The sequence below is a fragment of the Streptopelia decaocto genome, assembly GCF_964273445.1.
Source record: "Streptopelia decaocto genome assembly, chromosome: 1".
Lineage (NCBI taxonomy): Eukaryota > Metazoa > Chordata > Aves > Columbiformes > Columbidae > Streptopelia > Streptopelia decaocto.
This window is the reverse complement of record NC_138663.1, coordinates 54,297,445-54,318,555: the sequence shown is the minus strand read 5'-3', so window position 1 is coordinate 54,318,555 and position 21,111 is coordinate 54,297,445. Positions and strand designations below refer to the sequence as shown.

Here is a 21,111-nt window from a genome sequence, read left to right as displayed (position 1 = left end):
CTGCTATGAAATTACTAAGAGGGGCCCGACTTCAAGATGTACCGTATGAGCTGTCAAGCAGTCGCCCTTCAGAAAACAAGGATATCTGATGACTGATACACTGTCAGATAAAACATTCAGTCTCTAAGCAGTCTCCGATGTTGTTAAGGAGACCAGATAAAACATTTCAGTATACACGGTTACCCCATCTTAGTTTAAAAAATGAAAAGAATGAAAACCAGAGATAGGATTGACTCACTCGGACAAAAAGTCTGCATGGTAGTAGTAATCAGACAGCTTGTCCAGGAAAGAACGAGGTTCCAAGATAAACGTAGGCAGTACGACCTTGGACAAGTCCATTCCTGGCCGGACTTGCTTCAGCAGTGTCCAGATGAGACTTTTGTTTTCTTCTGACACTACTTCTGTCTGAGCAGCCTCCCCCGCCTAGGATGAACAAAAAACTGCTTACAGAAAGGAGAAAGAAAATAATCCTCCAGATGACAGGTCAACACATTCTAAGAATCTAATGAGAATGGAAAACTGATATTTAAAATTAACCACTCAGAGAAGATAAGCAACCATGGGAGAAAAATCAGGTTTCTCTAAACGCACGTATCCTTAATGAAGCATGATAGAAATACTATTCAGCATAAAAAAAACTAACATTCTGTGAAAAACTGCATTTGTTTTCACCAGTCCTAAACCAAAAAACTGACGTAGAATGTTGTTCAGAAGTCCTCCCTTAGTCCTTTCTTAGGCATCAAGCCCATGATCCTGTGTCCTCACGTACAAGATTTATACAGCAAAGGGCTGTTCATTCTAACAGCTTTCTCCCATGATGAAAGCTGCCACATTTATGGTTTTCACTGCCTTGACCAGTCAACAGCATCAGGGGTTTTCCTTAAAGAAAACCACTACTTAGGGCTAACTGAGCAAAACCAGCAGCCACACTCCAATATGCTCCTTTCTGTCCAAGAAGAAGGGAGATACTCTTCCTTATAGTTTCTGAAATCAAAAGCAAAAGTTATAGGAAAAGCATTTCTCTTTCCAGAACACCTCTAAAACACACAAGAATTGTTTGCAACTTAAACTCCTCAGCTTTTCCAAAACTACTGCTTCTCCTAGAAACAATACTAGAAAGCAATAAAAGCACAAGGTACATTCCATAGGTATGAAAGAAAAAAATCTTACAGTTAGTACTTGAGAAGAAAGGTGAGATTTGTGAAAAAACACATCTTGATTTCTGTTACTAAGTTTTGGGTACCTTTATAGCAAATAAAACATACAAATCTGTCATATTTGCCTGTGTAGATACATAAGACAATCTGCAGAAGTGGAATGGCAGCTCTGGGGCATCATATGAGAAGGCAAGGTGATATCAAAACACAGCAAGCCTTCCACTGAACTCTGTAGACCCTACAGCTGCTTAACTCCTTTCTTGCAGTAGAAGAACAGAGGTGTCAGCTTGTATGAAAATCCTAACTTGAAGATTTTTACTAAACATAAAAAAGGAGTAAGTTAATAAAAAACAAATAGAAACAACAACAAAAGAATGGGTAGACACGGACAACTTCTTCTGCAGGTGGCCCTTTCAAACTGAGCACCTTCTGTCCAAGCAATATTCCAGATGATCTCATTATGTCTGTCAAACCTCAGACAAAAGCACAAGAGTGCCAAAGCTGAACAGCACATGGATGAACAGAACTTTTTCCCCATATTATTGCTGAAAATATGAAAGCCAATCCTGCAAGTCATCTTTCAAGTGTAGTCCGAGCCCTAAAATATCAGCTTTCTATTTGGAGAATCTACTTGTTAACTACATCAATAGCACTTTTACCTCTCCAAGTTCTTCAGGACTCTGTTCTACATAAGTAGTTTCCTTGATATCAATTGGTTCTGGATCAACATAAGAATCATCCTGTCGCTCTGATGTGTCACTATCGCTTTCTTCGCTTTTCCCCAATCCATCGTTATCAGATTCCTCGTGGTCATGGTCATTTTCCTTATCGGACTTGTCAGAGTACATATCTTGATCTTTAAAGTGATGCCTTTCAATTTCACTGTCGTTTAACCTACAAAAAATAAAGGCTAAATGAATCTTCAACTTCACACAATAACTTCATGTTTCCAAACCAGGATCTTAATAAAATACACACTAAAATTGCCAATATCAAGCCTGATCTGGCAACAATGCCAAACTAGCTTCACTGGAAACATCTAGGATGTTCTCTTCTCACTGAACTGTCAAATGCATCAAGTTTAGAATAGTTTCATTGGATGTGACTTACAATGGTCTTCTAGTCCAACTGCTTGACCAGTTCAGGGCTGAACAAAAGTTAAAGGCCATTATTAAAAGCATTGTCTGAATATCTCTTAAATGCTGACAGGCTTGGGGCATCAACCACTTCTCTAGGAGGCCTGATGGCAGTGTTTGACCACCCTCTTGGCAAAGAGATGCTTCTTAATATCCAGTCTAAACCTCCCCTGATGCAGCTTTGAACCATCCCCACATGTTCTATCCCTGGACCCCAGGGAGAGGAGATCAGCACCTCCCTCTCTGCTTCTCCTCCTCAGGAAGCTGGAAAGAACAATGAGGTTGTCCCTTAGTTTCCTTTTCTACAAAGCAGACAAACTCAAATCCCTCAGCTGCTCCTAACAGGACATTCCTTCCAGACCTTTCACCAGCTTTGTTGCCCTCTGGACACATTAAAGAACTTTAATGCCCTCCTTAAATTACGGGGCCTGGAACTGCACACACAGTTCAAGGTGAGGCCACATCAACACTGAATACAGCAATATAATCACCTCTTTTGACGGGCTGGTGATGCTGTTTGATGCACCCCAGGATGCAGTTTGCCCTCTGGGCTGCCAGGACACGCTCTGCTGGCTCATGCTGAGCTGCTGTTGACCAGCACCCCCAGATTCCTTTCTGCAGGGCTGCTCTCCAGCCGCTCCTCTCCCAATTCATTCTTGTGCCTGGCGTTACTCCATCCTAGGTGCAGAATCTGGCATTTGTTCTAGTTAAATTTCATGCCATTCGTAATTGTCCAATGCTTCAATCTATCTAGATCCCTCTGCAAGGCCTCTTATGCTTGAGAGGGTCAACAGCACCTTTCAGTTTGATATCATCAGCAAACTTGCTAATGGTGCATTCAGCACCTGCATCCATATCATTAGATAAAAATATTGAACAGAACAGGTCCTAGGATTGAGCCCTGAGTAACACCAGCGGTGACTGGTCATCAATCAGATGTAGCCCCGTTCACTGCCAGTTCTTCATCTAGCACATCATGAACCTGCTCATCTCACAGCTGGATAACTTGTCCAGAAAGATGCTGTGAGAGACAGTATCAAAAGCCTTACTAAAATCCAGAAAAACCACATCCACCACCTTCCCTCCACCCACTGTGCAGGTGAGTTTATCACAGAAGGGTACCAAATTATATAAACAGGACTTTCCCTTTGTGAACCCATGTTGACTGTGCCTGATGATTGCATTGTTCTTTCAATAGAACCCGGTATGATCTTCTCCACAATTTTTCCAGGTACTGAGATTAGACTAACAGGTCTGTAGCCTCCTGGGTCTTCCCTCACGGTCTCGTAAACTGGAATGATATCGGCCAGCTTCCAGTCAGTGGAGACCTTCCCAGACTCCCAAGACCTTTGGTACATGATCAAGAGGGGTCCTACCGTAACATCCACTAGCTCCTTCAGTACTCTAGGATGAATCCCATCAGGCTGCATGGACTTAAAAACATTCAGCTGAGACAACTGGTCTCTTAAAATTTCAGTGCCCACAAATGCGAAGTCACTGTTCCTGCCCTTAGGTACTTCAACTCAGAGGACCAGGCAGCCTAAGTTCTACTAGTATTATTAAAGGCTGAGGCAAAAAAAAAAAAAAAAAAAGGACTGAATGTCTCCAATTTTTCTTCATCCCTGTTTTTCAGGCAATCATCTTCAAGTATTGGTTCAATGTTTTCTTTGGAACTGCTCTTGCTATTAATGTAATTACAAAGCTAGCTCTCAGTTGAAGCTAAAATTGCTTTCACCTTTCTTCTCCCTCTTCTGCCAATCCCATTAAAAGTAGGTCTGCAGGTTTTGTTGCTTATATAGTTAAGCGCACTGAATACTCTTAGAATATGCTATATCCAAAGATCTACTTAATTAAACCATTAGTCTTAATTAGACTTAACAGTTGTAACTAATTGCTGTGATTGTAATCTGGGCCAGCTGCTGATATTAAACTATTATTCATGAGTACAGATCTCCAGCTGAATTGTAGACAACAGTTCTATTGTTTCCATGAGATAACAGAAGGAGCAAAACTATAGCTGAGCCTGCTTGGTCACCTGGATAGGGCCTTGAATCTGGGCTGGGGGCAATAATTTGCCATTTCTGTGCTTTTCTCAGACTATCTATGCCAGAAAAAAAAACGCATTTATTCCAGTCCAGGTCTTCTGTCTCAAATACAGAAACGTACTCTTAACAGCAGTACAAAATTCCTGCTCATTCCAAAAAAATGGGCAGCTAAATATTCATGAGTGGGAGGGATTATCTGAAATAAATTTGCATCCACGTGAAGCTACAGCAAAGTGGTGGAAGATTACTAAGAGAGCACAAGCTTCAGACGCAATGATTTCAAATAAATTACTAAATTTTTTATATTTTCTAATGTGCTTGGGCACCACAATTGAAGTGTTTGAAAACACTATTTATTCCTCATGCTTGTTTAATAATATATTTCCACAAAAGCTTACAGTCCCAAAAATCTGTCTGAAAGTATGTATTGAAATAAACAGAGACCTACTCAAGGGCACTGTGACATTAGGTGATACCAGATTATTTCACAGATAATGTCAATTTTTGTTCATTTAATTTAATATATTAACAGGTGGCTGAATCATTATTCATCCATCTGACAATTCAAAGCTGAGACATGCTGAAACCATTTAAATAATGATTGAATTATTCATTTATTTAATCAAAGAACAGCCCAACTTCTGTCACATGTACTAAACTTATTATTTTCAGGTGAAGCTAACAAGAGAGACCGACATCAAGACACAAAAAAAATTAAAACTTTAACAGTTTAACTGGGTACTTAAGCTTACTGATGTGATACTCAACTTTGAGTTCCTTGGGCCAAACTTGCCTGTGCATCCACTTGGATTGAAAAATTGTTTGGTTTGTTGGTTTTTTTTTGTTTTATCCACATACAACATAAACCACAGTGTAAATAAGTCATATAACGAGAATTCAGAAGCAAAAAGAACTGCAACCTTAGAAAAAGATTCTCCTTATGAAGAAGTTATCACTACAAGGTTCTGCCAAAAGGACAATCAGGTTTAGTAACTAATCCACTTACGGTAAGTTTTCTCCACTGTGCAAGTTGTTAGCACGAAGCAGACCATAGAGAGAGACATGAGTACTGTCTGCTGAAGAGTTCAAATCGTGTTCTTTACCTTCTCTAATCATTGTACGTTTAAGGAGACTTGAACATTTCAGTGCCAGCTCCAAAGCATCCATCCAACACCTGCCTAAAGACAGATTTATTATTAGATTAAAAATTAAGGATCTAACTGAACTATACAACTTCCGTTTCCTAACTCCACAATCCTTTTGGCTCTGCTTACACTTCAGAGTTGTTCCACATTACATGCACTGGATTTCATAATCTGGTGGGGACATAAAAACAACTCACAACTACCCAGCTCTGGTACAAGGGATGCTTCAGGGTAGGATGAGCAAGGCAAATCATGATTGTTAGAGCATATTCCAGTTTTTCTTCCTTAATGCAAGTATGTTTCCCAACCATTGAATTCCTCAAGTTGCCTGCAGCCCTGCTCCAGTTTTGAAGACTAAGTAACTGCATCAGTTGGCAACATTTGCTCATGCAATATAACAACAGTCTGGAGAAGTGGCTATAAAGACAGCATTTAAATGCCATTTCAATATAAAATAGCAGACATGCTTTTTTTTTTTTTTTTTGTAAAAAAGTAACTACACAAATGTGTGTGTTTCTTCCACTCCTTATCTCACTATTTTCATGTATCTAATCCATTTTCCAATACAGAAGGCAAATAGAGTCCTATTTTTAAAGTCTGCAGGGGTATACCTTATTAACCAGTGAAAGGAAAGCGGCTGCTAAAAAGGTTACACAACAGTCAGAAATTTTGTTTCCACACTGTAACCTTGGAAGATGGTTGCACTGATATCTACCACCACCTTCGCAGTAACAAAGGGTGTTATGAAACTATATTTTACGGGAATTTTTACTGCTAGAACTCTGTGCAACTGCTACACTTCGTAACAGTCAACTGCTTTCATTAGAAAGAATGCCCACATTAGCAGTTCAGAAAAGAACTAGCTTGAGAATTTAGACATACATTAATACAGTTAAATCTGAAATAACCCCTTCCCCCTACCCAGCCAATGCAAGGCAACTGCAAGGAGTTCTATGAGAGTTTATTCAGGTCAAAATTCTCCTTTAATAGCGCTGAAAAATTACCAGTACTAACACAACTGAATGCACTAACTTAAGGGGAACCTTAACAATGATTAAACTGCAATCACAACAACAGACATGGTAAGATAACTGAAGCCATTCCTTTCTAATAAGTAATTGCTGTAACTGTGGAAAACCATTGAAATATCTATTTACCATCTGATTCTGAAGCGGCTCGGATGATCAAATAACTGCTGGGCAATGGCTGAGTTATAGAACCAACTGCTTCACCTTTGGGACCCTTGAAATAGACAAAACAAGCAACAGCATCAGATATTTTAATTCAGTTTTACAGTTTATCATTCAATGTAATAACAAGCTGACACACTGCAGAGCTATTTACTGTCACTCAGCAACATCTAATGAAGACATGAATGGAAAGATGGACAGCCCTCTTTTACTGTATCTCTTCTTCAAAGACTTCATTCTAAGTACGGCTCCCAATTCAACCCTGCTTTAAAAAGAACGGTCTTTGGGATTCTATTCAATATTTTTATTGTTGTTTTTTCTTGTAAATCAGACTTGGCATAGTAACTTGGAAATGCTCTGCTGATGCTATTTATAGAAAGATGACAAAAGCATCAAAAGGAACACCACCAGGGAATCACCCTCACTGACCAGGGATTCCTGCAGGTGGGTGTAGAGAGATCACAAGGGACAAGGTGTTCCTCTTCAGCTCAGTATTTCAGCTGAAGAGGTGAAACTGAAAGCGAGCAAACCAAAAGATCTGTCTGTGGGGTGTTTTAAGAGCGTTGGTTTACAATAAATGTTGCCTAGTAGAATACCCCACATCCATACAACAGTCTTGCCCCTTTCCAGCCCCATTTGTTCGTGATGAGAGTGAAGGTTCATCTCAGTTCCTACAAGGATGCTACAGTTCCTCGCAGAGAGACACAGGGGCAAATCAAACCCCCTTTTCATCCTTATTTTATGTGACATCCATTTCACCCTTATTTTATGTGACAATGTGTTCAGTATCTCAGCAGCATCCTGTGCTCCAGAATGGCATGACTTCTGCCTGTCTTCAGAAGACAGGTTAAGTCAATTGATATTTAAATAAAATGGAAATAATTCCTCCCACCCAAACCCTATGTATTGCTATAGAAACCAACTCATTATTTCTCCCTCCCTCCCTCCTTCCCCTTCAACCTCTCTACCTATCCAGTAGTCAAGTCCACAAAATATTTAGGTGCCTAATAGTAGGCTTGGCATTTAAATAAGAGAAAAAAATATCTAGATGATGCCCAAGTCCATAAAAGACATGTAGATGCTTAAGTCTCTCTATAAAGGGTATCAGCAGGACACCATGACATTATGTTCAACCAAAGACACAGAGAGGTTGTCAAATGGCAAAGTTTAACTTTCACTATTTCACAAATTGAAAGAAAAAAATCCAAAAGACCTTTCCATTTCTCTTGAGCTTCATTTTGGAATAAAATGCTAAACAACCACTTTAAAGTCCCTTCAAAAAAAGTTTACCTATGGTAACTTTAAGACAACTGGTAGGCAAAGAGGGCTGTATTAAACATACTTGAAGCTATCATTGAAAGCTGGGTTAAGCCTGCCTAACTGATGAGTTAACACATCTTGGTCTTGAATGATTTCCCCCAGAGAAGCCTAATGAAAAGTCAGTACGAGGCTTAGAAGAGGGAACTGGAAAGCCAGCAGAAGTTTTGAGCAAAAGCAGATAAAGGCAGATATTTTAGAAGCAAGCAAATGAAACAGCCAGAACATTTCTGAGGGCAAGAGGCAAGTAAAGTGGAGTCTTGGTGGCACTTAAATATCAATACAGGCAAGCTAGTGCTGGTGTAAATGATGTTCAGAAGCTCCTGAAAAGTCAGTAAACAACAGGAACAGCAACTGAGGTGTTAGAAACCAGATTCCAAACCTCAGTCCCCCTCCAAGTGAGCAGGAAGTTGTGCCTACAAAAAGTGTTTGGTGAAGTAGCATCACAGGGATTAGGAGTTGCTGGGTAAGGAGGGCCAGGAGGGACAACCCAGGCATGAGCACCCCTCAGCCAGCCCCAGGCAGGCGTGGGAGAGGTTTTGGGGGGCTGCGGGGAGGGGACCGCAGCACCTGGGTGCACCAGTGCCGTGCAAGGGCCTTGGCCATCACTAGTCCTCCAAATTCTCAGGTCACAGGACACGGGCTGAGGGCAAGACCTCTGCCCATGAGATCTCCCCTTTAGGGATCTGCTCTGGGCACGCAGGGTACACGGCTTACTCGGTACTTCATCTCGGTAGTGATGAAGTGTGGTTTTGGTGTTTGGGTTTTTCTTTTTGATGCAAGAAAGCTATGCTCCCTTAGGTGCTTTGACAAGACGCTGAATAAAACCAAACGAATAATTTGCAGCTAACATTTAAGTAGGTTGACTTATTTTGGAAAAACTGCTTGTGGATCTTGATTTCCTCTGATTGTTTACTGTTCCAAAAGCACTGGACATTTTTCTTTGGTATCACCCACTGTGGTTTCAAAATCAATTTTCAGTATGTTAGTGTTCTGTACAAGAGACACATTATTTTCCACTTGTTACATGACTTTATTTGAACTGTGTGTTCCTGACAGAATGATGGTACAGCTACTCCAATACCAGGTAATGGGCAAGTTAAAAAAATCCACTAGATTAAAAAAACTTTGAAGTTTACTTCCTACAGAATATTCATGCCAATAAAACTCAAATGCCATGAACATTCAGAGAAAGTGATAAAACCTGATGAGCAGTCACGCTTGACTAAATCTACTACTTAAAAATAATTTGAAGTATCTATTCTAGTTATTAATTTCAGTAAACTGAAACTGCATCAGGACTGGGCACATGAGGAAGACAGAACCAGGTGCATCAGCTACCTGAAAGTGCAGGAGGAACATCAAAGACCACAGCAACAGGCTTAAGAGAGCATGTGAAGTGACTGGCCACAAACTACTGCAGAAGAGAATTTGCAGCCTGCCCGAAGGACACACTATGGGAAGTGTGTTCAAGTGAGAAAATCTCCCGCAGTATTTGTACCTGTGTAAATGTTTCTCGCAATGTCATCTTCCTGCACTGATTGCAAACAAGGCTCATTTTGCCTTAGACTTCAGGCTCATTCTGGTAAATCTACTCTGTAAATCAGTCAATTGCTGTGATGCTTATGAAAGTTTGCCTCATGATAATAAATCTGTAACTAGGACATTATAATTGACCAGGTAAACAAGGTTTCAAACTTCAAGGCCTTTCATCTAATTAAATCCAGTAATTCTCAACTGCAAATAGCCAAACCAAAATGAACAAACGCCACTCCAGCTCTCAGCACATTTAGAATGGACAATATCAAATTGTTCAGGTTCAAAATTTGACCTACCTTAAAAAAGTAAAAATCTGGTGGGACATGTCCTCTAAATTCTAAATATCTAGTTAAAAAAACAAACAAATCCATTTCTCATTGCCGAGCAATAAAGAAATATAAGACTGATTTGTGATCTTCTGTAGACAGGCCACCACTTTGCAATGTATGTATACATGATCATAAGTAATTAAATCACATCAACACCAAACCCTATAGCTTTGAAAAAGTATATGAAGTTTGTGTTCTGCAAATGTGAGATCACCACTAATTAGTGAAAAGCCCTCCTAAGCAATATTAAAATAAAACTGTTCAAAAGATTTGATCTAAATTTGGTAAATTTAGATAACATTGATAAAAATAACAATTCAGAAAGACCACAAAAAGCCATCAGGAATTATACTAGCTGACTGACTTCCCAGTCTGAGATAAGCAAGACAAAAATCAATGCAGCATATTCTACAGATATGACAGTACATCTATATCAATTTAAGATTCAGAAGCTATATATTGCAGAGGGCATAATTAATTTATTATGACAAGGACCCTAATATTGTACAGTAATTTCATCTAAAGTGAGATGCCATTTCAGGAGTTAAATATGTTCACTTGTGCTGTGCTTCCGCAGCCCCTCTCCATATGCAAACACAAAACAAGGATTACAATCGTTTGTTTACTAGAGTATAAACAATGAGTAATCGCAAACATTAAAGATTCTTAGGAGAAACTGAAATAAACCTTTGCTGTGCAGAACACATTGTGCTTTTCAACACCTACAGATAAGAGCTGGTCACAATATTATGCCATGCTTGACAAAGCAGACACACATCAGAACTGAAGGAAAACATTTATCTTCCTAAAATTGTAGCCAAAAAGGAACACAGTTATCTAACAAGTTGCAGTATAAGCTATTGTTGCACAAGGAAGTAATCTGAATTTCTGTTCTTAAAAGTACATTGAACTAGGCTGACATTTTATTACATCAATATAGGGCTGGAAGCCAAGAAATGTTTATAACACATCTCAACTCTTCCATTTTGGCAAATCACTTCTCTCCTGAATTCCTCAGGTTCAACTGACGTAAAATACAACATTATACACCCATTCCCTCCACTTACATGATTGCCAGTGACAGCATTAACTTTTTTAAAGGTATCACTACGCACACCACACTTCTGAAGCTACTTCAGTACACAGAGCAGCATAATTCAAATACTTTTCATGATGAAGAGTAACTAGATGTTGAAGGCTTATATTCAGAATAAATAAACCATTACAGTTATAACAGAAAATGCAGTTCAGCTTTTCATTAAAGTTATCTTCACTCATAGCTGGCTAATGCTAGTAATTCATTAAGAACCATATATACTACCACTAACCTTTATAGCCCATATGGACTGCTCCAAAGGATGAAAAAGTTTGAAACAAAAGCCATCTTTTTTAGAAGGCCTCTCAATGAGTTCACAAGCGTTCAGGAGCACTGTTCCTACCCACTGGCCATTTTTTGGGGTTTTGTAAACAAGCAACACTCCTGGTTTCAGTACACACCACAGCTTGGTCCAGCTTTTCAAGGTACCACGAATCTAGAAGATAAATAGTTACAGTTATAGCTCACAGAAGCCAATACCAAAACCACACCTCTTAACAAAATGAAAACTGAAATGATTTATTAGTTTTTATTTCAAGTGAAGTTTAGCAGGTCTATCAAAAGTTTACCCAGGTTTAGCAAAGACAATAAAAAGGTAAAATTTCAATGCTCACTTTTCCATTCTTTCTTGATGAATACTTATTCTACAAATGGGTATACACACATCCAGATACGTCAATGATGGCAGTTCATCTGTAACCTTCATGAATTTTCCTATCTGAAACATATTTTATCACTAGCATGAAGACATAATAACCTTTGGAAACAGAGCTCCTCTGAAAACAGGGCAGACATCTGATAAGAAAAATAGGGTATTTACAAAATAACTCAGATATATCTGGATTTCTTAGATAAAAACTGTTGTAACAGCTGTTAGCTTCAGTCCATACATGAAATATAAGATCCTATTAAGTCCCTGAATTTGCATATCTGTGCTTGCATCAATTCTGTAATTTCTAGATTTTAATTACTTGTGTGTCTGTAGGACTGAATGCCAACTTGACCTCTGAGCAAAATTTTAGTCTGTTTACATTGATTTTTGCAAAAACTGAAGAAACTTTTTCCAGACAAGCTACTTTTTTGGAGCTAAGTATAAAAATTGGTAACAGATCTTTTTTTCTTGTACAATTTCCAAGGAATATATTTACAAGGTTAAGGAATTATATACAAATATATGCACTGCACTACTGTTGATGACACTGACTGCTGTCTTTGAGAAATTAATTCTTCACATTTTGTACTAGTATTAGAGGACAGTTAGTTCTTAAGACAAGAAAGGAAAATTACCAGGAAGAAGTATGCAGAGAAATCTGTACTCAAATATCTAATGTGACTGAACCATTTTTACTACTGTTACAGACATAACAGAACTTCAATTCAAAATGTAAAATAAAAAGGACAAAATAAGAACCGTAAAGCCAATTCATCTGAAGTTAATGGCTGTACACACAAGATGCATGCGACTATGGTGACTGCAGTAAGTGGAGCCTGGTTCCTCTGTTATTCTCCTGGGATCTGAGCACAGAGAGCCTGGGATGCAATTAGGGGCTGCTGTGCTTGTAGAAAATCATTAACAGCAAGTAAAAGATTGAGCCTTTTCTATTCTAGTCAAAAAGAAGCAAGCAGCTGCTACATCTTCAACTCCGGTTCCACACTTGGATTCTGACCTTCAGCCAGTCAGCCATGACAATAACTGATGGGTCTGTGATTGTGCTAAGTAATTCCTTTGTGGCTCTCTTCTTTTCTTCTCTGTAGTTTTTCTTTTGAACCTGTAAATAATAACAAAGAAAATATTTACAATGCCACAGCCATAAACCAGCAATGAGAGCATGAAAAGACAACTATCAATATAAGCTGAGGAAAAACCTGCTAAATTCAATTTGCAATCCAGATACAGAGAAGCAGCTTTAAAAGACAGTATTTGACTTCAAGGTGTGAACAACTGTTTCTTGCTTTGTTTCAAGAGCAGCTACCACATAACCAATTTCAGATTCTTCTGCAATTTGCTTTAAAGACTGAGGACTTTGAAAATCAGAATTACAGGGGAAAAACAAACCAACCAACCAGCCCCCTTCCCTTCCTGGTATGAAGTCCAAAACCAAATTTGGGCCAGATTCATATTTACAGGTACGTTATCTGATCAGTAGTATTTATCCACCAATTACTTTCCCTCCCCAATAGCAAGCTGCAGCAACGTATCTCCCTCTTTTAGAGGCAAATAATTATATGTTTCTCCTGACATGACATCTGCCAAACAGTGCAGTTTAGCCCTGTTACAACACAGGGGGAAGAAAGCAATAGAAAAAACACAGGTACTGCATGCAGACTGTAGTTTTGGTAATTCAATTTGTCATTTCATTGCATGTCTTGAGGTCCCTGCCAACCTGAATTATTCTAAAATCTTCTGAGTTATCCTATAATCTTGTGCCATCTTAAAGATTGCATTATAGAAGCCCATACTCAGGTGACAGTACAATAAGATTTGAAGAGAATCAATACCATTACTTCTCACAACACTTAAAATGTTTCATAGAGGTCTCATCACTAGTCGGCATTTTTATCTTCTTGTTAGAGAATAAGGTAAAACTATGTGAATGCATTTATAGTCCATGAGGAGTTACTTGGAAATGAATTCACCTTGAGAGATTCTTTTTTTGTAAGCTTGCTTGAAGATAAAGAAATGTCCTTCTCAGAGCCATTGAAAAGCTTGGATTCAGACTGAAATTCACAAAACGCATAATAAATAAATGAAAATGATAGATACAAGAATATATTACTGTTGCAGGCGCTTTAGAAAGTATTTGAAGTGCACGGTTATGTTTATAAGGTTCCCATTCTCACTTATCTACCATTTCTCCCAGTTTAAACAAAAACAAACACCACACACAAAAAAAGCAAACTACAATTTGCAACATGAGCTGTTCACCACCTGTTTATGGAGTCTCTTTTCATAAGTACTTCATGGGAAAGAAGTATGAGATCCCTCCAGAAGAAGATGAACTATATACAGTAAATATTTAGCTCATGTAGCCTGTTACTTGGCACGTCGCAGTCTTGACTAGTTAGGCGTTATTTTAGCAGAGAGAGAAGGTTTTAGGAGAATCCTCATGTTTAAACACAGAAGTCATTCTCGTGTTCCTGTGACACAGGAATCCCAACATGTCCATTTTTAACTTCACAACTCCTTCGTTTGGATTGCTATAGCGGCACTTACCCCATGACCCATGAAGGAAAATAGAGCGCTGAGTCCTGGACTGAAGAAGCTTTATAAATCATCAGAGAACAACTGACCACTAATGGCACTTGTTCTGCTCCTTCCTCCCCAATCCCAGGCTCTGATTACTCTTTGCAAGTCATCTTCAAGAAGTTCACAGAGGCAACAGACAGGGGATGAGGCTCAGGTTTGTTCACCAAACCCAAGTTTTTGTTCATGGAAGATAAAATGCTGCCTCAGCATCACGAGTTCTCTCTCCTGCCTCTTCACACATCTTGTGAGGTTCAAAGTTTATTCCTTGGCATCTGCTGCCTACTAGTTGAAAGGGAACTAGAGCCACAAAAGATTCACCTTGGGATACACAGCTCTTTTTTTTTTAAAAAAAAAAACTTTTAAGAGTCTATCACAGTTATCATGGCATTCCTGCTGCAACTCAGAGAACACTGAGTAGGTATCCCCTACGTAGAAACTTCAGATAAATTATGAAGTGTTGCATTTTTTCGTGCACTGAAATATAAGCCCGACAGACCCAAAGTTCCTGCCTAGTCAAAAAAAACAAAAACCACAAAACAGGAAGAAAAAAGAAAAATCAGTGTAACATTCTAAACTGTATATATTCAAGGACAGTTTATGAGAACTGCTTCTCAAGCTGTTCGACATTTCTGACTAGTCATTTTGAATCTCAGACTACAAGGCAAAGTCTATTCTCTGAATTTCTATTTTGGAACACTATAAGATGACATCCAAAAAATAGGCAAGCTTTGAGAAAACTTACTGCAATAATAGAAACAGCACACTTGAGCATTCTATTTATACAGAAGTTGCTCAAAACAAATAAATAAAAATCTAAAGATTTACAAGTAGGACAAAGCAATTTAACTTTGATGTAACTTAAGACACCTTTAATTCAGAATTAAGACTTTACAGGAGTCTACTTAGATAGCTTAGTGTTAAATAGATATGTGCAATAACTGGCAAAAAGTAATTTTATCTTAAAATTATTTCAAGAATAAGTAAATGTTTTCTAACTTCCATATATAAATTGGAAAATTGAAGGGAACCTCTTCATTTTGTATTCAAGATATGCCCTTAACACTCAAAATTTAGCTTTAAGACAAGCATACAACTTGAAATTTAATTCCTCTGTCTAGAAGCCAAATGAAATACAGTACTTTAAATGTAATAACAGAAGAGGGAAAAATGCTTATCACTGTCACATAAGAAGAGGTAATGTAATCATTATGCAAGCTATAATGGAGCAACTTAAGTAAAACATTCATAAATATTCTACTTGCTCACTAACTGAAAGCTAATGCAATCTAAAGGTCACGCATATAAAAGCCCCGAACCAGTAAGAATCACAGGCTACAAAAACTCCTTCTCTCAGTATCTCAGTTTTAAAGCTCAGTAATACAACACTGAGTAAAGTTCCATATTTATGTGTCCGATGGATCACAAGACAGATCAGTGATTCGTGTATTTTTAAGCTAGTGACTTTCTCAGTTATACCCACACAAAGCAGACAGGATCAAAACTTAAGAAAACATTTTAAGAGAACCTGCTGCAACTCCCAGCGAGGTACATTCAGTACCAGATTCTGGGCAAGTCTCATCACTGCTTTTCCATCCTTACTTAAAAAGGAGGGTTGCTATTTCACCTCCACAGCTGTAACAGACACCATCTTCTGTTAGGCTGACATTTATTTGTAGATTTTAAAGGAACCACTAATCTCCTCAAGTCCCACATACAGTTATTGCAAAAATACGGATGAAGAAAAATATGTATCTGAAGTAGGATTATTGATCTCATCTTTGATAGCAAAAAGACACAAACAAAAGTAATGGCAAAGCAAATAAATACTTAAGATACTGGAAAGATAAGAACCAAGAAAAAAAAAAAAAGGAAGAGAAAAATAAATTGGATAGTCAAAGATAAATGATTAAAAGAGCCTGAAATAAAAACAAGTTAAAAGAGACCATATTAACTTATTTTCCTAGTAAAAACTCACTTAGATGTAACCAACACAAATACTTTGATCAGAAGCAAGCTGGATGGTAACGTATCCTTCCCTGATCTCCCTGACAAGTGAAGCTCTGGGATGCAGAAGAAGCTGAAAGATGCAAAGTTTGTGATTCCAAGTCAGATGTAAGACACCAACAGCTTGAAATCACAGAATTATAGAATCATTTTGGTTGTAAAAGACCTTTAAGATCGAATCCAATGGTTAACCTAGCACTGCCAAGTCCACCACTAAACCATGACCTGAAGTGCCCCATCTACACATCTTTTAAACACCTCCAGGGATGGTGACTCCACCACTTCCCTGGGCAGCCTGTTCCAATGCCTGACAACCCTTTCCATGAAGAAATTTCTCCTAATATCCATTCTAAACCTCCCTTGGCACAACTTGAGGTCACTTCTTGTAAGCATTTCTATGCTTAGCTACACACCACAGAACTGCAGCATCAGCTGCAAAACCCAACCTGCTCACCCCAGCACTATTCTGATGACACTGTTCAAAAGCAGGGAAACGCTACTATAATTTTTAAGTCACTTGGATTTCCTTCAACATTTCTTCAGCATTTCTCTTTAAAGCTCTGACACATGAAGTATCACAGAAAAACTTGTGCCAAGACCTCTGTCTCCTAGGGGTGCGGGTGCCTGTGCCCAGGGCCAGCTTGGAAAGACACAGCGCTCACCTTGCAGCAGAGCCCTAAGGAAAGAGCTGTGCCCCAAATCACGTGGGTATCTCCCCCACATCCCTCGGGAGCCTCAAGCTCAGGTCCTCGCCTTCCCCCGCAGAGCAGCCCATGCCTACTGCGCCCTGTTCAAGGGTCTATTACCACATCTGCCTCTGTAAAAACCAATGGACATCCTCACGGAAAACAGAAAACTACAAAGCAGGGTAATTTAAAGCCTTTAAACTCAATCCTGTAGTGATGCCTAAATGAGAAAAACAAGTGAACTTAGCTACTCTGTCCAGTGATCAAACCATACACAACCATCCACTCCACAAAATGCAGTCTCTTCTATTTAATACATAAATGCCGGCCACTTCCACTGATCAAAATGTTCATACACCTCAGGAGTTATGATAGGCCAACAAATAAAGAAGGTTGTATCAGAGCGACCTATATAATACCCTAGAACTGACAGTTTCTATACCTGTATCCTACAAATTTAAAAGGATTTGGGAAAGGAAAAGATACCTATGGTAGACTTCTCTCTACAATACCACAATGAGTTTGTACATGAACCTCTCATCATGTGCATACTATTTCTATACCATCAGAAAAGAACATTTTATTCTGAATAAGAATGCTATTGCAGACTATTCATGTAAATAATTGCAATCAGAACAAAACAAAGCTCTGGAGACAAAAAACCTAGGATTGCTACATAAAAAGAGTCTTTGTGGTTGCTTGGGTAGTTCATGTTTTCTTGCTTTTTCAAGTTTAGCCAGCCCAAGATGCAATTATTTTGGTGACTGCAGTGTCCATCTCCCAGCTCCACTTTGGATGTTGTCAGTTTTCACTGGCTCTCAGTGAGCCTTTCCCATCTTGGGACTCCACAGTAATGACTATGACTTTGCCTGGTTCCTACCTTTTCCATTTCTAATATCCAGACTACCAGAAAGCATAAACATGCATAGCAGTTATAACCAGTTTAATGTTCTACTGAGCGTGCTTTCCTTTGCAAAATGGGCCTTTATACTCGAATTCTGAGGTACAGAAGCTTTTGCAACACACAGGATAACAGATTACACTTAACTATGTTTTACTCTGGCAATTCAAGCCGTTAAACTAAACCTTTTCCACTTACAGTTTCCTTAACGTTCTTATAAGATTTTCTACAGCTCAGTGAACAGCATCTGCACCTACAGCTTAAACAGATTTTAAATTCAGTTCCATAGCAAGAGTTGGCCTCCATCCACTGTTACACTTGGCAAGGCAACATCCCACTCCAAGATGACAGTGAGAAGACTCCATGTTTCGTTTTCACTAATTTGAACTGTAGATTTTCAAGTTATGTCATTCTGAGAACTGTATTAAGAAATTCCCTTTAATATTTATCTGTTGCTGAATCTAAAGAGTAATATTCAAGATTATCTACAATGAAAGTTAAATATATGGGCACTTAATTAAAAATGCAGAACTCGTTTGCACACTGACATTTTAAAGACATATTAGGAGGCTGCTTTCCTTACCTTGCTTTTTGACATAGAATGTGCTGTATCTTCTTTGCTTTGTGACACATCATCCTTTCCTTTGTCAAAACCTTAAAGAAAAGAGAACAGTGTTGCAAGTGATTCGAAGACATAACATTTTATATGAACTAGCCTTTGAAATAAATTTGCAAATTGTGATTAGCATAAAAGAGCGCAAGCAAATTGGATTTTCAAACAACATATACATACCAGTCCATCACATCAGTTGAAAACATACCAGCTAATACAATATGAACTAAATTAATACCCACTAAGAGGTAAGAACAGTCCACTGTATTTGGATGCTGCTGCACCCTATCCAATAACCTGACAAACATAAATATGGTGTGCAAACTTTTGTACCTTTATCTTCTCATTGCCCCTCGTCTGCATACATTCAGGCACAGAGCAGAATATTAAATAAAGCATTTTTTGTTTTGTTCATTTCTGTAGCTAGAAGTAATTGGTAAATACCACCTACATGAAAGCAAACCTAAAACACTGATCAAGATTGTCAGTCATTTTTTTGCAAGAAATTGAAAAAGGCTGCTTACATTAACCTTGAATTTATACTTTCAACTTGACACTGCATAAACATAACTACGAGGTTTTATATTAAAAGAGTCATTGAAATCCCACATTTATCTTCTGTGAGCAACTCACAGTACAAACCCAACAGTTTCCCAGTATCCGAAAAGCGAAGTGAGATGGGGCTGTAGCCACTCTATGCGTGACAATGGAGAGAGGGGTCACAACTGCCATTAGTGCTGCTGCGCAGCTGCTACACGCCATGGAACATATACCGAGAACCTTTCCTTAAGGAAAAATAAGCTATTCTAGTTATGAAGATAACATCTCAGTGATACATTTTCTTTTAAGAGATCGGTGGCAGCATAAAGCTTTTATACACAGGAATAAACCAAATTGCACAATGCATTTATCTGAGTAAGTAAAAGTGCCATAATTTGCATGCCCTCCAGGCAGAAGGCAGATAAATATGAAGTCATACATGAACTTCAGGAATAATCCACGCAGCTGAAAAGCCTTGTGTGGCTCTGCCAGTGGTACCCCAGAGCTTCAGCCCACCAGAGGGCACCACATCAGCAGAGAAATTGCACAAACGGGCAGCAAAACCTCTTCTGAGCTTCCCTTGGAACATGTTCTGAACTTCGAAACAGAAACTGGTGCTCAGATGTCTACAAGGAGAAGATTTGTCAGAGAAACAGTTTGATTTCACATTCTTCAGGGGAGTGCGTCTACGTTGGGAGAGATTTTGTGAGCTTTAAAATAATTTTTATTAGCTCTCTGTAGCAGTGTTGAGTAGTTTGTTCAGTGTAGGACTTGTTATTTATTTATTTATTTATTTAGGCTAAAATTAGTAGCTTCACCCTTCCACAACTTAACAACATCCAGAAAGTCTAAGACATGACTGATTCATCTATCACAACTACACATTTTGGGAAGTTTCAGTGACTTATAGAGGTATTAAGTTGGTCTTCAGGTTACATGAGAAATCTGAGATTCCTTTTAGTTTTGGTCTGGTAATCAGTCTTTTGGGGTTTTTTTGTTTATATTTATTACCTTTTGCAGAGATTCTTTTTTTAAGATCAGATTTTTAAAAATTATATACTGCAATACAATAATATTACATTTTATGTTTACACAAAGATAACCTTACATGCTTTTTTAGAAATAAACCTTTACATGTCTTTATAGAAGCCCTTCTCTTCTGTGCACAGTTCATTAAACCCTTGGTTTTGAAATTCTTCCAACACATCCATGACAGGTTTGTTTGGCTAATGAAAACCTATAACACAGAAGACAACTTGACCACAGGGAAGAAGCACCTAGACAGGCAGAAGATTTGTAGTACTAGGGAAACAGGAAAAAAGCAAAAAGGTGAGTCACGATCCAGAGGCCAGCAGCCACTTTTCCTATATAACACCAAATACAAAAGCACACTCTCTACAGCACCCGACATCAGGTCCTCAAACAAAGCAAAGGTTACTTCAAACCTCAGAGGACAGACCTCCCTTATTTCACTGAGAAGTTATTAGATTTGACTCCAGTCTTGAGAAGTCAAACACACACAAGAACCACAGTAAAGAGGTTTTCGCTTCACCTCCACACCCTAAAGAAATTCCCAATTAGGAACCAAGTCCAACTGAAAATGCAATGCTGGCATTTTCTAATGGCTTTCCAGTTTATACTTATTTATTTATATGCAGACACATATGCATATACAAAAGGTTTCGTGATGGGAATCAACCAGAAAGTGCTAAGTCAGGATTGTTCTTACAGAAGAGGAGCTATAATTCACAGCTTAGTTTCTAAAGCACAGCAGTTTTAAGGGCCTTACACATCCTTATCTAACATACATGTTTGACTTTTTTTTTCATAAAAAAGTTTTTCATTGGTATCACCAATGAAAATAGAATGAAGTACTGCATCCCAGAGCATTAGACACAAAGAACGAAGCTGAGTCACATTTCCCCAAATTTCACAGAATCATAGAATCATTTTGGTTGGAAGAGACCTTTAAGATCACCAGTCCAACCATAGCCTAACTCAGGCACTAAACGATGTCCCTAAGAACCTCATCTATACATCTTTTAAACATCTCCAGGGATGGTGACTCCATCACTTCCCTGGGCAGCCTGTTCCAGTGCTCGATAACTCGTTCTGTAAAGAAATTTTCCCTGATACCAAAAAATCTAAACATCCCCTAGCACAACT

General features: G+C 38.5%; 1 protein-coding gene across 6 annotated transcripts in view; it reads right to left on the bottom strand.

Moving 5' to 3' along the window:
* OSBPL8 (oxysterol binding protein like 8) overlaps nucleotides 1–21,111 on the bottom strand; it is a 98,921-nt gene that overhangs the window by 14,511 nt on the left and 63,299 nt on the right. For all 6 annotated transcript variants that reach the window (XM_082045085.1, XM_082045087.1, XM_082045089.1 and 3 more), the window contains 8 exons: nucleotides 18,376–18,446; nucleotides 13,592–13,672; nucleotides 12,622–12,723; nucleotides 11,187–11,390; nucleotides 6,641–6,725; nucleotides 5,345–5,516; nucleotides 1,817–2,051; nucleotides 239–423 (listed from right to left, as the gene is read on the bottom strand). In XM_082045085.1, coding sequence (XP_081901211.1) covers nucleotides 239–423; nucleotides 1,817–2,051; nucleotides 5,345–5,516; nucleotides 6,641–6,725; nucleotides 11,187–11,390; nucleotides 12,622–12,723; nucleotides 13,592–13,672; nucleotides 18,376–18,446 — 1,135 coding nt within the window. The remainder of the gene's footprint in view (nucleotides 1–238; nucleotides 424–1,816; nucleotides 2,052–5,344; nucleotides 5,517–6,640; nucleotides 6,726–11,186; nucleotides 11,391–12,621; nucleotides 12,724–13,591; nucleotides 13,673–18,375; nucleotides 18,447–21,111) is intronic.